This window comes from Bufo bufo, chromosome 3 (assembly GCF_905171765.1).
Source record: "Bufo bufo chromosome 3, aBufBuf1.1, whole genome shotgun sequence".
NCBI lineage: Eukaryota > Metazoa > Chordata > Amphibia > Anura > Bufonidae > Bufo > Bufo bufo.
The window spans coordinates 100,785,689-100,801,170 of record NC_053391.1 but is presented as its reverse complement, the minus strand read 5'-3'; the positions used below and the strand labels follow the sequence as shown (position 1 = coordinate 100,801,170).

The window sequence follows — 15,482 nt, the reverse complement described above, 5'->3', positions numbered from 1 at the left end:
ATTGTTTTTAGCAGCAGACTGTCCTTTTGTAAGCAGCGATCAGCCCAGAAGCAATGAATCTGTATGGGGATGAGTGATTGCAGTGTAGAGAAGATGGTTGCTCTCCTTTCAGCTGTCAAGCAATCAGGAACAGTTGCCTCATTACGCCTTCCCACCCAACAGGCTAGTTGATGAATGTGATTGTTGGGGGCCACACTGACCACTACTTCATTCAGACTTGTTGGACCTCTGTGGGTGAGGGTTTGTGGTGGGGACGCCAAGCTGCTTGATCTTTCTCCTACCATCTGCTGTTGGGAGGGCAGATTTGAAGTCCTGCCGGACTGATAGATATTGATTTCCCACATTTTATAGGGGCATTCTTTTTCTTTTTTCTGTGCTACCTCTTCTCCCACCTACAGATGAATTGGGACGCGCTCCTAGAACCTCTATGAAATTATTATTAATTATTATGGACTTGCTGTTAGGAGATTGCCATTCAGTTTAAGGCCAAGCATGTGCCGAAGTACCTTGGGTCTAGTTTGGCCCTATATTTTCCATAAATAGTTTCTTGCTATGACACCGTTAGAATAATTAGCAGTGCCAGACTGTTTTCCAAATGGGTAGTAGTGAATTCCCACTTTAAGGGTCCATTCACACGTCCGTATGAATGAATGGGTCCGGATCTTGCGGAATGGTGCAGACCCATTCATTTTCAATGGGGCCGCGGAACGGAAGTGTGGCTGCGGACGGCGCACAGTGTGCTGGCCGCATCCGCACTTCCGTTCCACAGCCCCGCAAAAAAATAGAGCATGTCCTATTCTTGTACGCAGATACGGAAAAAGCATTTCTATTGGGGTGCGGTCCAGTGTTTTGCGGATGTCTGAATGGACCCTAATACTGCAGCAGTAAAGTGGATTTGTTACCACAAAAAGTTTGCTTTATTAAAAAGTGAAGTGTGAACCCCACTACATGGCTACTAGATTAACAGTGACCTCCACAGTCATTTAACCAAATTTTGGGCTTTTTTGCATAAAACCAGTGCAAATGAAATCAACGGGAAAATAACCTCTAACAGAAAATGCAGCTAGATGCTTGTGACTTGTGGTTCTCCTGCTTCACCCCCTTCCCCACCCATGGCAAACATTTTAAGTTTCTAATTTTACTGCGTCCCCTTTGTTTTGAGCAAGTACAGAGCTTATTTTTTATTTCCCCCCCTCTTTTTCCCTTGTGGGCTTTTGAACTAGATCCTCAGAAATCATGATTTCCAGATGACCAAGGGGCGGAGATTGACTGTTGGTGCCAATTGTTTACATTAGAAGCTCGTTTGTCTTCTCGCTGATCCCAAAGTTTTTGGAAGATGAGTGAGTGTGTACAATACACTGTGAAGTCCTCATGCAGCGCGTTTTCTATGGCAACCAAAGGGTTACTTTACGAATACTAGTGAAACGGGGCTTATTTCCAGATTTTTATGTATATATAATTTAAAAGCCACAAGGCTTTATCAACTGTGAAAATGTATATACACTTCTTTTTTTTTTGTATTCTTTATTTCCCTAAAATCTTCCTTTCCAACTAGAACTGTTTTTACCCATATCCCACTGTACAGACCTGATTTGAGTACTCCCTTTTTAATTTATATATTTGATTCATTAAATTCTGTGGCCTATCCTGATTCAGGTTTGGAAGGTGGACTATAAGGAGGCATTCACCCCAATAAACCTTTAACATGATGTCTCTTTACACACTGGGGATGCTGCCGTTTTGTGCCTCAACAATCTCACGATTTTCATATCACTGGAAATTAAAGTTGCAGAGTTATGAAGCCCATGCCTCCCAATGGCTGGTTTGGAATGACTGCATTTGCGGAGTCCTAGTGAATTGAGAGGACTGGACAAACTCCAGGAGCCAGGTAGACCATGCGCTGAAGTAAAAGCTGCTTGCGCCTAATGGAGGCCATACACGTTAGTCTAAAATTGATCAAAATGGACCGAAAAAATAATTGTTGGGTCAACCAATACAGAGCTTCATCTTCTAGAAAGAAGTTGGCTGTGGATAAAATCCTCATTCCCAATTCCACGAATGGTCTTTCGAGGGAAGAACGTGCCCTGAATATTCCCATAAAGATCATTCGTTCTTCACCCATTGTCATTGAACATGTCTGGCCAGTTTGAACAACTGTAACATCGTGTCCATGTAACGCTCGTTCATCAGACTATCGTTTGGTCAGTTGTTGTAGAGCCATAAGCCTACTTCTAGCTTTAAGGTGTATGGCCTTCACAACTGGGTTGTTGGCTGTAGATGTCTGATGGTTGTGATTTAGAGATGAGCGAATTGACTTCGAATAAAACATCCGAAGTCGATTTGCATAAAACTTTGTTCTAATACTGTTGGAGCAGGAGTTCCATACAGTATTAGAATGTATTGGCTCCGATGTGCCAAAGTTATTGTGGTACCTTGGAACTGAACCCGAGTTCGGGAAATGGTTTTTTATAGTTCAAATTAATTTATGAAGTTATTGTGCAGTAACTTGGGCTCATTGGAGCCAATACATTCTAATACTGTACGGAGCTCCTGCTCCATACAGTATTAGAACGAGGTTTTATGCGAATCGACTTCGGATGTTTCATCCAAAGTAGATTCACTCATCCCTAGTTGTAATTGCCTGATCACTTTAAAATGGATCCGTCTGGCTCCTGGAGCTGTCTTGATTGCTACCACATCTACCACAATTTTTCTACTCCCAGCATAACTCGAAGTTGTAGCATCTGCCACCCAGTCAAGATTATTGGTGTACATCACATGTTGAAGATTTGAGGTTTGCATTGTAACACCACCTTTATGTATTTCATTGCTGCTGGACAGCCTTACTACTTTGTTGGCTTCTTCCTATGCTCCATAAACCCTTGTGATTTGAATGCATTTTTTCACTTTTTGGCTCTTTTTTTATTTCATCGTACAGCGAAGGTCTTGAAGAAACGAATTGAATATAATGATCACAATGAAGTTTGAATATTAAACATGGGGAGGGAGAAAAATGTAATACTTTCTATGTACACTGGCTAAAAGTTAATGCTATACTACTGTAATTAAGTGTAATATTTCTGTACGAATGTCGCTTGTTAGTGTGGGTTTGAGTAGACGAGTATGAGTGAACCCACTGCCGTCACTGACTGCGCCCTTCACAGACCTTCGGATAGACAAACAAAAGCCTTAAGTATTTGCCTCTAGATTTCTTTTCTATTCTAAGCAGCCCTATTTTTATTCTCCTACATGTTCTAATAGTCATACAGTTATCAATCCCAGTCACTCAATTGGTTACCTGAGTTTCTTGGTCCGTATGGTCTTGTACAGAACCCACGGTAGAGACCGCTGTTTTGTTGCCTTTCAGGTTATTGGTCACTAGTGATATAATTCATACACCTTACGTCCTTATATAATTCTCGTCAACATTAAAGGAACAGTCTGGGTAGAGATTATCTGTTTTAGGGTCTAGAACTGGGATCAGCAACCTCTGGCATGCCAGGTGTGGTGAAACTACAACTCCCAGCATGCACACTTGCTTGGCTGTTCTCAGGCCTCTCATAGAAGTGAATGGCACATGCTGGGAGTTGTAGTTTCAGGAGTTGCTGACCCCTGGTGTAGACCATGACCCATTCAGAACCAAGCAAGGAGAATCACTGTGTCTTGCTCCATCCCTGCAGTTACTGCACTAGTACTAACACAGTATCAGATTTGTACTTTTTTTGTGTTTGTGTTTTTTGGGAGCCTCCTCCTTCCCCACCAGACTTGTGGAGAAAAGCATACTTAACTGCTCCCTGCTGTTCAGTTCCATGTGCTGTTGCAGCCAGTGATGTGTCCTCCAAAAAGCATGTCATTGGTTCACTTGACTCTAGGGAGTCATGTCACTGCTGCCGCCAGTCTTTGGCTGCAGCTGCACATGTGACACCCCCTGCCCCATCTATTCTGGAATTTGACAAGTGGGGACCAGAATAGCAGAGTAGGCTTCCTTTCACAGGTCTGGGTGGTGGCTGCCTAAAAGTGTTTAAGTTGGACAGCCACTTTAAAGGGTTTATCCCATGATTAATGTAAAGAGAATTTTTTTTAAATCCAGTATCGTATACTACATGATAATATTTCTAACAAACTTAGAACCAGCCCTGTACCTCACATGGATCCAGAGGTCTCCCCCATTCATTGCTGCAAACTGCTTTCAAACGGTCAGCTTCAGAGGTGTTTCCTGTCTGCTGCAGCTGGTTGCAGTTGTATGGTGGAACTGAGCAGGACAGAGAAATTAGGAAAATGGTAAACAGCAGGTGGCGCTATACAGAGATTTCAGTAAATAACTCAGTGGCTATTCTAAAATTGTAATTGCATGCAATTACAAAAGTATTCAGATCCAGGTGCTGGTTTGAAAAATGTAGAATATTTTTCATGGGACAACCCCTTTTTAAGGGCTCATTTTACACAAGCTTAAAGAGGACCTTTCACCAGAAGAAAGCCTCTAAACTAACTATACAGAGGTGTAGAGCGGCGCCCAGGGATCCCCCTGCACTTACTGTTATCCCCGGGCGCCGCTCCGTTCACCCGGTACAGCCTCCGGTATGTAAGGAGTTAGGCTCCACCCATTTGATCCTGCCGGCGTCGTCTTCTCCTATGCTGTAGCGCTGGCCAATGGCAGCGCTCAGCTCATAGCCAGGCTATGAGCTGAGCGCTGCCATTGGCCAGCGCTACAGCATAGAAGACGCCGGCAGGATCAAATGGGTGGAGCCTAACTCCTTACATACCGGAGGCTGTACCGGGCGAACGGAGCGGCGCCCGGGGATAACAGTAAGTGCAGGGGGATCCCTGGGCGCCGCTCTACACCTCTGTATAGTTAGTTTAGAGGCTTTCCTCTGGTGAAAGGTCCTCTTTAAGACTGGTATAAATTGGACTGGGTTTCAGAAGAGGGAAAATAATTTTGTTTTCCTTCTCAGTAGAAAATACATCCTAGAATACAGACACAATTATTTAAATTTGAGACCTGAGCAAGCAAAACAACTGCCTCTTCACACCACTATGTAGTTAGCTCTGCAGGTGACCTTGTGGACATAGAAGGTAAAGGCTGTGGACACCTTTGACATGGGAAAATGCTTCCTTCAAGTTACCTTGAGTAAAAAATATAAAAGTTGCACCAAGTTTGTCTGCAATCTTTATTCATTTTCAGGCTCGTTGATATTCAGTTTGTAACCTGCCTCTATTTCTAGACTTTTCACATGAAGATGTCTCTCCCAATAATACATGATGCTATGGTCTTCCCTCTCCAACTGCCTTGTGCTTGCTTTCTTCCCTATCACCGGCCTCTGTGAGCTAGACTCCTTGGATGCTTTTCTCCCCCTCTCCACTCTGATCTGCTGTCTTCAACATCTTTCCTGTTCCTACTGCTATCTGTTATACTACAAGACTATTGAAAGTTTTTTGTTTTTTTTGCATTTTGGAAGCAAATGAAAAATCAGTGCAAAAGTGTCCATAGCCTTTAAAGCAGTATTCTACAATCCAGTGTTTAACCAATTGCAGTTTTTTGTTTAGAACATTAAACCTTTTTTTTTTTTATATATACATTGCTGCTGCAAGGGCTCAGCTATAAACCAGAACCAACCAGTGTATATCATAGTTTCCCAAAAATTTTTAATTTTTTTTTAGTTAGGCTTTACAAATACCCTAATTTGGACCAAAACTAGACTGGATGGGGCAATACAACGCTAGCTGATAAGGCCTTTCCATTGCTGAATTGCTCTGTGTTGTGTGACTGGTTGGTATTTAGATTTAATTGTTAATACTTTTATTTGTTTTTGCTTTTTTTCCTCTTTAATTTTGTTTTTATATTTTTTCCACATATAAGTCTAGCTAATGACCTACAAGTCCCAGCAAACTGAGAAACTAAAAATGTCACTTTTTTTTATTTAAAAATGAAGGCCAGTCTGCAGAACTACTTTTCATTTTTAGCATGTTTGAAAACATAACATCTGTAGAAAAAAGGCAAAATTATATTGGAAAAAAAAAGTAAGTTTTGAAGTGACGTTCATAGGTTGGTAGAAATTCTTAAATTTATTAATAGTAATGGGGGGGTAGATTTTTATTTTTCTTCTATGTAGGTTTATTTTTTTTCTCTCCCAAAATTGAGCTGTTTCTAATTTTTATTTCGAGATGCCTTCCTTGCCACGAGTAAGGAGCCTGCTTTATTTAATATTTGTACTAGCTTATTAAAAGGTGTTCTGAATTAACCTTATTTTTTTTCCCGTGCCAGAGTGCTGCTATTGGTCTTCATTCTGGCAGAGGCTAATGGCAGAATATCCATAGCACAGTAAGAATCTTTGGACTAAGAGATGACGTGCTGGCTGGTGTTGCCTTATATTTAATAAAAAGTGAAAACAATATGGAAATGCAAGTTATCATGCCTATTTTCTGTCAAATAACAGCAAGAAATGAAGTTCTTATTTATTATTTCAAATGGTGTCATGAGTAGTCACCGTTTCCAGTGCTGGAAATCTTAATGTGAGACTGACGCTGTCATGTCATGCAATATTTCCCAAACATGTTACCTCCCAAAAGCCACGGTTTCTTCCACCTCTTCCTTCATTCCATCCCTTGCCTGGGCCCTGACTTTTAAAGTGATATCCTTTTTATGTTGGACCCTGTAATCTGTATTTTACCATCCAAATACAAACCGCCTCCTCTAATAAAAAAAATAAAAATAAAAAATTGGAATCCTTGAGGAGTCTTGTTTTATCATGTTTCTTTTTGAATTCTTGTGTGGCCTGATAGCTACTGGTGTTGAGCGGATCAAAGTTCGGATCATAGAGCTAGGCATGTAGAGGCTGAGTTACTCTGTCAATGATGGTCAAAAGATCTGTAATTACGTATAATAGCTTTCATTAATGTCCCTTTCCATTGGTCCCTTAAAAGACTGTTGCTATGGTGTTTCGGTCTTCCCTTTAGCGTAAACAGAAGACCGGTGGTCATACACTCTGATTGGCTGGCAGGAAACTGTTGGAGAAAGTGTATGTGTGTGTGAGCAGTTTTGGCTTCGGAGAAAAGGTAGAAGTCATCTTGAGAAGATCCTCACTGTAGTGTTCAAAACAGCCATAACTAAGGGAAAAGCTCAAGGAAAACAGTGGTATGTGAAGAAATTAAACATTGCTTTATGCATAATGCTCCAGCAGCAGTAACATAGGCTCAATTTTTTTTTATGAAGACATGACAGTTGAGTACCACACTCTCTGTACAGCCTTAAAATGTATTGGCTCCGTGTAGGCAAAATTAGTTTCACTCGAAGTCATGCAAGACAGCGAATGAATTCCGTATTCAGTTCTAAATCTTTCAAAACATTTTAAATTAGGAATTACGAAATCCAGACTTCGGATTCTAACTGTAAAATGTTTTTAAAGATGTACAACTGCATACTGAACTCATTCACAGATGTCTCATTTGACTTTGGGTGAAATGAGTTTTGCCTCCATGGAGGCAATACACTTTAATGCTGTACGGAGACAGATCTCTGGACAGCGTTAGAATGGATCGACTTTGGATCTATGATCCAAAGCTCAATTCGCTCAACACCAGCTACTGGTTTAGAAAATCTATATAGAAATATTTTGTGGACTATATGCAATTCTTAAGTTACAAACTTTGGACAGTTTAACACATCACCTAGTTCTAAGGTAGTATTTCCAAAAAATAAGGCAGCACTCCAAATCAGGGTGAAAGGTGATGACCCAATTTATTCCCCGGCACCGTTTCAGCCCACTCAATGAGGCCTTTGTCAAGTGATAAGTGTATGGCCGGTGAAGGTCCGAAAATTAGACCCCCGCAAAAATGGGGCTTGGGTTTCATTCCGTCCCTCAGTATGCATGGAGGGATGATCAAGCATGCATGTTGCCAATCCATTCACTGTCCATGGGACTGAGGTTCCAACACTGCAAGTTTAAAGGTGTTTTCCAGCAATATTAATTTATTTTATATTTTTGGCAAGAGCCTGCCCCCTGAAATAGATTCATACCCACTCTACATTGCCTCTATCTTCTAGTTCCTGCGCGGCTTACATCCGGCGATGCATGGTCACGTGCACCTCTCTAGCCAATGATCGCCGTCAGTGCAGCATGTTTCTCCTGAAGCCAGTCATTGGTATATGATCTGTTATCGGTATTTCCTAAGGAAATGCCCTGACTTGGGCATACACCCATCTCAAATACCACCAGATCCTGGAACTGTGGTAACTACATGTCTCGTGTCCTTACCCAGACATCTTAGAGTCGGGCGTGACCAGTTCACATCTAAAACCATAAGGTTATTAGAAATTGTAACCAGGATGCTAGAAAGCCTGAAGCACAGGAGAGGCACCGCTGCGTGTCGCTGGCAGTAAGCAGACTTGAAGGAATAAATGGGTTCAATGGAGTGGCTTACTTCTGATTGTGGATGGTACGGTGCTACTAGCTCAAATTGAGGACTCAATTAGTAAAATAGGTAAATAGAAAGCAGTATAAGCGAGCACTCTTACCATGGTGTCAATTCAATAGATTTATTGGTTGTAAATAAAATACATGATTAAAATAACTTCTAAAATTCCCTACACGTGGGCGGCCGACCCTCAATGCAGGCAAGTATACAGAAACTGCAATATCGGCAGTGTAAGATGTTTCAATAGCAGCAACAATATTTCTCAAGGTACCTGTAAATAGTGGTCTATTGACTCATAACATATAATAGTGCAAAGTGAAATCAATCGTTCATAAAGTGCCTTCAAAATATAGTAGGACAGATGTCCAAACAAAAAAGTCTGTATGCAGGATTGTGACCTGTTAAATATTTGGTGGATATAGTACTTGTAACATATAGTGCTTCCAAAATAATAGTGAAATTCTGTGCAATGAGGCACCTGATAATAAGCTGCGCATATAATAATGCTGGAATAGTTATAATATCATTCAGTATCTCTTGAGAATAATCGCTTGGAAAAATCGTCCCAGTCAATGTTTCATCTAGGTAATTGAATGTTACACTGCTCCCAGTATGATCGTGAGTCGAATATAACACTGGTAAATTATATATAAATGCTTTATGGCCTCTTGTTGGATGGCACACTTACATGAGAAAATTTAAGTCTTCAGCTCCGCTCTTTCTTTGTAATGTTTGAATAGTCCCATATAGTTTAGGAAAGTTCACTCTTACCTCCTGTGGACCGAGGATACTTTTCTTATGATAGTCCAGGTGGTGAGCTGAAGACGCCGCCTCGCTCCTCGTGTGCTTGAGTAATTGCACAAAGTATCACGATGTAATGAGTGAGATTTCCGGGCAGTAAGTGAGATCACTTCGGCAGTTGGTCGATTCAATTTTCGAATATATCCAATGTTCGATTTATAAAAATATTCGAATATTCAAGTTTGCATGGCCATGCATATCCAATTCGTTCCAGTGGAGGCAATTGTCGAAGTGTCCAATATACCAGACGCGTTTCGGGATGATTCCACACCCCTTCCTCGGTGGTCAATACTGCTTTCTATTTACCTAGTAAGCAGACTTGGCCATAACTTGACACCACGTTACTAAACTTACAATAGATGGCATCGGCATCAGACCTCAGGACTGCAGGTGGGATTTCGCCAAAGGGATTACTATTTTAATTGCCTTTCCAAATAAAGTCCCAATATTTTGCCCCGTAGGTTTTAATTTTGACATTTATGCCTAGGTGGCTATTATGTGCTAACTAGGATGTACAGGAGTAAATGGCAGATTAGCCAGCGTTGAAGGCAGCAGGAAAACAAGCTGGGGGTTCACTTGACCTTGTTAACTTCCTTGTACGAACATGAGGGAGCTGTGAAATGAAAGCCTGTGTGTATTCCTCCAAAACTTGTCTTCAACATCTGACTTGGGGTATTATCCGGAGAATTAGAAGATGATAATAGATAATGACAGCACTTGTGATTTTGTAAGGAGTCCTGTAGCGAATCTGCTAATGCACAAGTAGAAAGAGGCTTCCTTAAAATGTAATTTGAAATGAGACCCATTTTCTCTTAAAACTAACTTCCCATCGGTATTGTTATATGAGGACAGTGGGTTATCTCATCCCCAAAGCCTTTTGTATGTTGCTAATGTAGTCTTCGCTTTGTCATTGTCGCATCGGTTTTTATGTACTCATTAGGCTATGGAAAGGTTAAGAGGTGCTCAAAGACATATCTGACATTTGAAGAAAAGCTCTTACAGGAAAAGAAGGGTATAACGTCTTTAATTGGCAAGAAGCTACTATATTGTTCTGGGATACCCGAGGCGCTAGTATCTCCTTTATATGTGAAAGGTAACTTTGTCTACTGCGGCAGAGATTTCATGGAAAAAAAAAAGAAGCTTGCTAGGGTTGATACAGTGCAGAAGAGATTCAGTAATCTCTAGTCGCAGATAATAAATTATTGTATTTAGCGTCCTTTTGTCTATATCTAATTTTCATGTTTTAGGCAAACGACGTAAGAAATTTAAAGTGTATGGCAGCCTGCAGTTCTCACCTACATTAGATGTATATGTGCTGCATCCAGCAATCTCACAAGGTGGGTGAAACTGTATTTTTAACCTTTCATAGCATTATCCTTTTATGTGCAACTACAGTAAATCTGTATCACATTTAGGGCTCATTCAGTCGGCCGTAAGTGTTTTGTGGTCCTCAAATTGCCGATCCGCCGAAAACTGATACCGGCCGGCACCATGATAGAAATGACTGTTCTTGTCCTTGATTGCAGGCAAGAATAAGACTTGCTCTATCTTTTATGCCGGGTCGCAGAAGTGTGTGCAACGGGCACCATAGCCAAGCGGCTCATGTCTACGACCAGCAATGATGCAGTTCGCAAGCCTTTAGATGCCGTGGTCAAGCGCAATGGCGGCATCTAAATGGTGAAAAACCCAGAAGCATGTGCTTCCATGTTCAGGCCGGCTCCCCCGTGCGGCGATCAAGGAATGCGGTCATTGATTCTAATATGCTGAGTCTCTCTGAAGAGACCCAGCGTATTAGAGCTGCAGTTCCTATGTTGGCCAGCGGGCCAACATAGGAGAACAGCAATTAAAGCTTATACCGTAGTTTTATGGAAGTACAGTATAAGATGTAAGAATTCGGAGTACTGCATATTATAGCCTTCTAGAGGGGCTACAAAAAAAAGTTTAAAAAAATTACCTTTACCTAGAATTTAAAAAATACATAAATATAGACATAATGGGCATTTGCCATTTTTTTCATTGCTTCTCATTCCCCCAAAAAATTTAATAAAATGTGATCAAAAAGTCACATGGCATCAATAAAAACTACAGATTGTCCAGCAAAAAATTGGTATAAAAAAGTTATGGGGTACAGAACATGGCTTCTTTTTTTTTTCCCCCCAGTATTAAAATGCAAGAAAAACTATACATATTTGGTATCGCTGGATTCGTACTGACCTGGAGAACGATGAACACTAGTCAGTTTTACAACATAGTTTTTCCACGCTTTCCACTACATACTATGTAATATTAAATGGTGGCATTAGAAAGTACAACTTGTTTGGCAAAAAAAAAAAACAGCCCTATTACGGCTATCTGAACAGAAAAATAAAAAAGTTATGACTCTGGGAAGACAGGTAGGAAAATAGTGAAAAAGCCTAACAGAAATGACTGCTAGGAGCTGTAAAGTACTATGATGAGGATAGGAGCTTCTTCAGGGTCCTATTTAGTACACCGTATACCAGAAAAATGAAATGGAGCCGCCCTCACCAAAGAAGCAGATCATTCTGGCACAGAAGGGACAATAAAGTGCAAGTAGTACTGCACTGTACTGTAAAGAGGCGCCACTAGACACCAAATACTGGGGTGTTACCAGAGAAATGACCATCTTTGGTTGGTTTGAGCCATTTTATGTTGAGTCTAGTTTTAACTTCTGATCAGGGGTGCACCTAGCCTTTCTGCTGCCTGAGGCGAAAACTGAAATGGCACTCCCTCTTCCCAATGCCAATTTCTTAACCCCTTTCCTTCAGCCCATGGCCCTTTGGCTGCCCCCCTCTTGCCCCTACCTGGTGCTGCCTGAGGTGATCGCTTTACCTGGCCTCATTGGTGGTGCATAGGGCTGCAGCTATCGATTATTTTAGTAATCAAGTATTCTACCGATTAATCGAGTACTCTAATAAGAAAAAGCTAATTAAAAGAACGTTTTCTATAAAAACTCAGCAGGTCCCACTCCAGTGCCATCAGTTCCCCCTCCAATGCAATTAGTTTCTCCAGCAGTGCCACCAGCTCTCCCCCCCCGTGCTATTGCACCCTCCAGTGCCATCAGGTCTCCCTCCAATGCCACCAGCTTCCCCATGTCATCAGTTGCTCCCCCTCCAATGCCACCAGCTCGCTGCAGTGCCACCAGCTGCCCCCACTCCCCCTCCTAGCCATCAGTGCCCAGCCACAGCACCAGTGAACTAAAATACTTACCTTTCCTGTAGCAGCACTGACGACACTCCAGAGATCTTCCATCCTCTTCTTTAGGCGCTGCACTGGGACCTGACATCACACAGCATCAGTTGCACTATGTATGTACGTCAGGATCCAGTGCGGGCAGACGGGTGACCATGGAGTGTAAGTAATAGCAAGCTGTTCACTCACACTCCATGGTCACATGGTACAAACGAATCATCGATGCAAAAAATTTGCATCGAGGATTTTTTTGCGTCGAGTTAATCGATTAATTTGAGTAATCGTTTCAGCCCTAGTGGTGCACCCCTGCTTAGGATGACACAGAAAAGACCATTGTAAGTTGAAAATTCTGTAGGGACATTTTCAGAGAGCCCTGGAGAATCCTTTGGTCCAGGGTGATAAAGAGCTCAATTTGCACCTTAGATAAGCAAAAAAAATCAAATTAAAACACCTTATGGTATCTTACTACAGAACTTTCAAATAAAATGATATTCGCCATCCCAAATCTCTTTTGGGAGGATCCCTTTTCTACATATTCTAAGAGTGCCAGCATATTGAATCTTATTGGTCCAGTCTTGACTTTTGGACATATTTGACCTTAACATAGCTTTACATCCATTCATCTTTCAAGAACCCAAGCAAATGTAGTGGCTAGCTGCTCCTCCACATTCTGACTGCAGCTAAATACCTCACCGCTTTAAAGGGTCACTAACATTTAAAAAAAAAATGTATGTCATAGACACACATCAAAAGTTTAGATCGGTGAGGGTCAGAGTACTGAGACCACCCACTAATCCTTATAACGAGGGGAGAGAAGCGTGCACATTGTGTGCTCTTTCCTTACTGCTGAGGACGAAATTGAGACAGGCCTGTAGACTTCTATGGAGCCCGTCTTCTATCCCTTCGCTCTAACGATCGTGGGGGTCTCGGCAATCAGACTGTCACCAGTCTAAACTTTTCTCTCCCTATTGCATATCAAAAGTTTTTTTTGAAAGTTAGTGACCCTTTAATGAGGAACCTGTACCCCTCACTGGGATCTTTTTTCTCAAATAAAAAATTTCCGCTCTATGGAACTTTTCACCACCCTCTAGATATATGCACTGAGAGCTTTCCTGGCTTTTATGCCTAATGTACTGTACAGTGCAAATGCATATCTTTAGTCTGTTTTCTCCATTTATGTGAAGTACAATATGGGCCAGAATAAGATCACTGAGGAGGATATTGTAAGCAAGTTTTTTTTGTTTTTGTTTTTTTTATAGTTCTCTGTGCGGTTTGTCCTTATTTGAATGAGTATTCTAGCTAGAAATGTACTATTTGTGCTGAATAGACGATGATTGTAGTAGTCTGGTTGCTGGGACCTCCATCGGTTACTGAAATGGGGTACTTGGGTCCCCTCCTAACTGCAGTGAGGAGTGTGCATGCCCCAATGGTCGGGCATGAGTACTGCTTCTCCATACAAACGTTATCGTAGTAACAGAAATGGCCGAGCAAAGTGCGGAACGGAATTGCGGACATGTGAATGGAGCCTAATCCAAAAAGAGAGAGAAGCTTTCCAGTGTTTATTGTACATTGTATGGCCAAAAGTTAATGATTTCAGGTGTTTGGATGAAACAGGTACATAAAAATCAAGCACATAGCCATGCAATCTCCAAAGACAAATATTGTAAGCAGTATTGGTTGTATTAACCCTTTCAGGACCAAGCCATTTTTCACCTTTCTGCCCAGGCCATTTTTAGCAAATCTGACCAGTGTCACTTTATGTGGTAATAACTTTAAAACGCTTTTACTTATCCAAGCCATTCTGAGAATGTTTTCTCGTCACATATTGTACTTCATGACAGTGGTAAAATTGAGTCCAAAAATTTCATTTTTATTCATTGTTTTTTTTTAACCAAAAATGTGGAAAAATTTGCACATTTTCAAATTTTAATTTCTCTACTTTTATAATAGATAGTAATAACTCCCAAAAAATTTATTACTTTACATTCCCCATATGTCTACTTCATGTTTGGATCATTTTGTGAATGCCATTTTATTTTTTGGGGACGTTAGAATGCTTAGAAGTTTAGAAGCAAATCTTAAAGAAAATTTCCAAAACCCACTTTTTAACCCCTTCAACCCCGGGCCTGTTTTCACCTTCCTGCCTAGGCCATTTTTTGCAAATCTGACATGTTATGTGGTGATAACTTTAAAACGCTTTGACTTATCCAGGCCATTCTGAAATTTTTTTTCCGTCACATATTGTACTTCATGACACTGGTAAAATGGAGTAAAAAAAATAAATTTTTATGTATAAAAAAATTAAAAATTGTGAAAAATGTGCAAATTTCCAAGTTTCAATTTCTCTACTTCTATAATACCTACAAAAATAGTTATTACTTTACATTTCCCATATGTCTACTTCATGTTTGGATCATTTTGGGAATGACATTTTATTTTTTGGGGATGTTACAAGGCTTAGGCTACTTTCACACTAGCGTTCGGAGCGGATCCGTCTGATGTTTCATCAGACGGATCCGCTCCGATAATGCAGACGTTCGCATCCGTTCAGAACGGATCCGTCTGCATTAAAACTTAGAAAATTTTCTAAGTATGAAAGTAGCCTGAGCGGATCCGTTCAGACTTTACATTGAAAGTCAATGGGGAACGGATCCGCTTGAAGATTGAGCCATATGGTGTCATCTTCAAGCGGATCCGTCCCCATTGACTTACATTGTAAGTGTGGACGGATCCGCTCGCCTCCGCACGGCCAGGCGGACACCCGAACGCTGCAAGCAGCGTTCAGGTGTCCGCTCACTGAGCGGAGCGGAGGCTGAGCGCTGGCAGGCGGATGCATTCTCAGTGGATCCGCCTCCACTGAGAATGCATTGGGGCCAGACGGATGCGTTCAGGGCCGCTCGTGAGCCCCTTCAAACGGAGCGCACGAGCGGACACCCGAACGCTAGTGTGAAAGTAGCCTTAGAAGTTTAGAAGCAAATCTTGAAATTTTCCAGAAATTTTCAAAAACCCACTTTTCAAGGACCAGTTCAGGTCTGAAGTCACTTTGTGAGGCCCATTAT

General features: G+C 41.3%; 1 protein-coding gene across 1 annotated transcript in view; it reads left to right on the top strand.

The window, feature by feature from the left end:
* Positions 1–6,720, top strand: part of FAM222B (family with sequence similarity 222 member B) — a 39,651-nt gene extending 32,931 nt beyond the window's left edge. Inside the window, exon 4 of the mRNA XM_040423405.1 lies at positions 6,263–6,720. Within this exon, the coding sequence (XP_040279339.1) occupies positions 6,263–6,323 (61 nt within the window). The 3' untranslated portion in view covers positions 6,324–6,720. The remainder of the gene's footprint in view (positions 1–6,262) is intronic.
* The last annotated feature ends 8,762 nt before the right edge of the window (positions 6,721–15,482 follow it).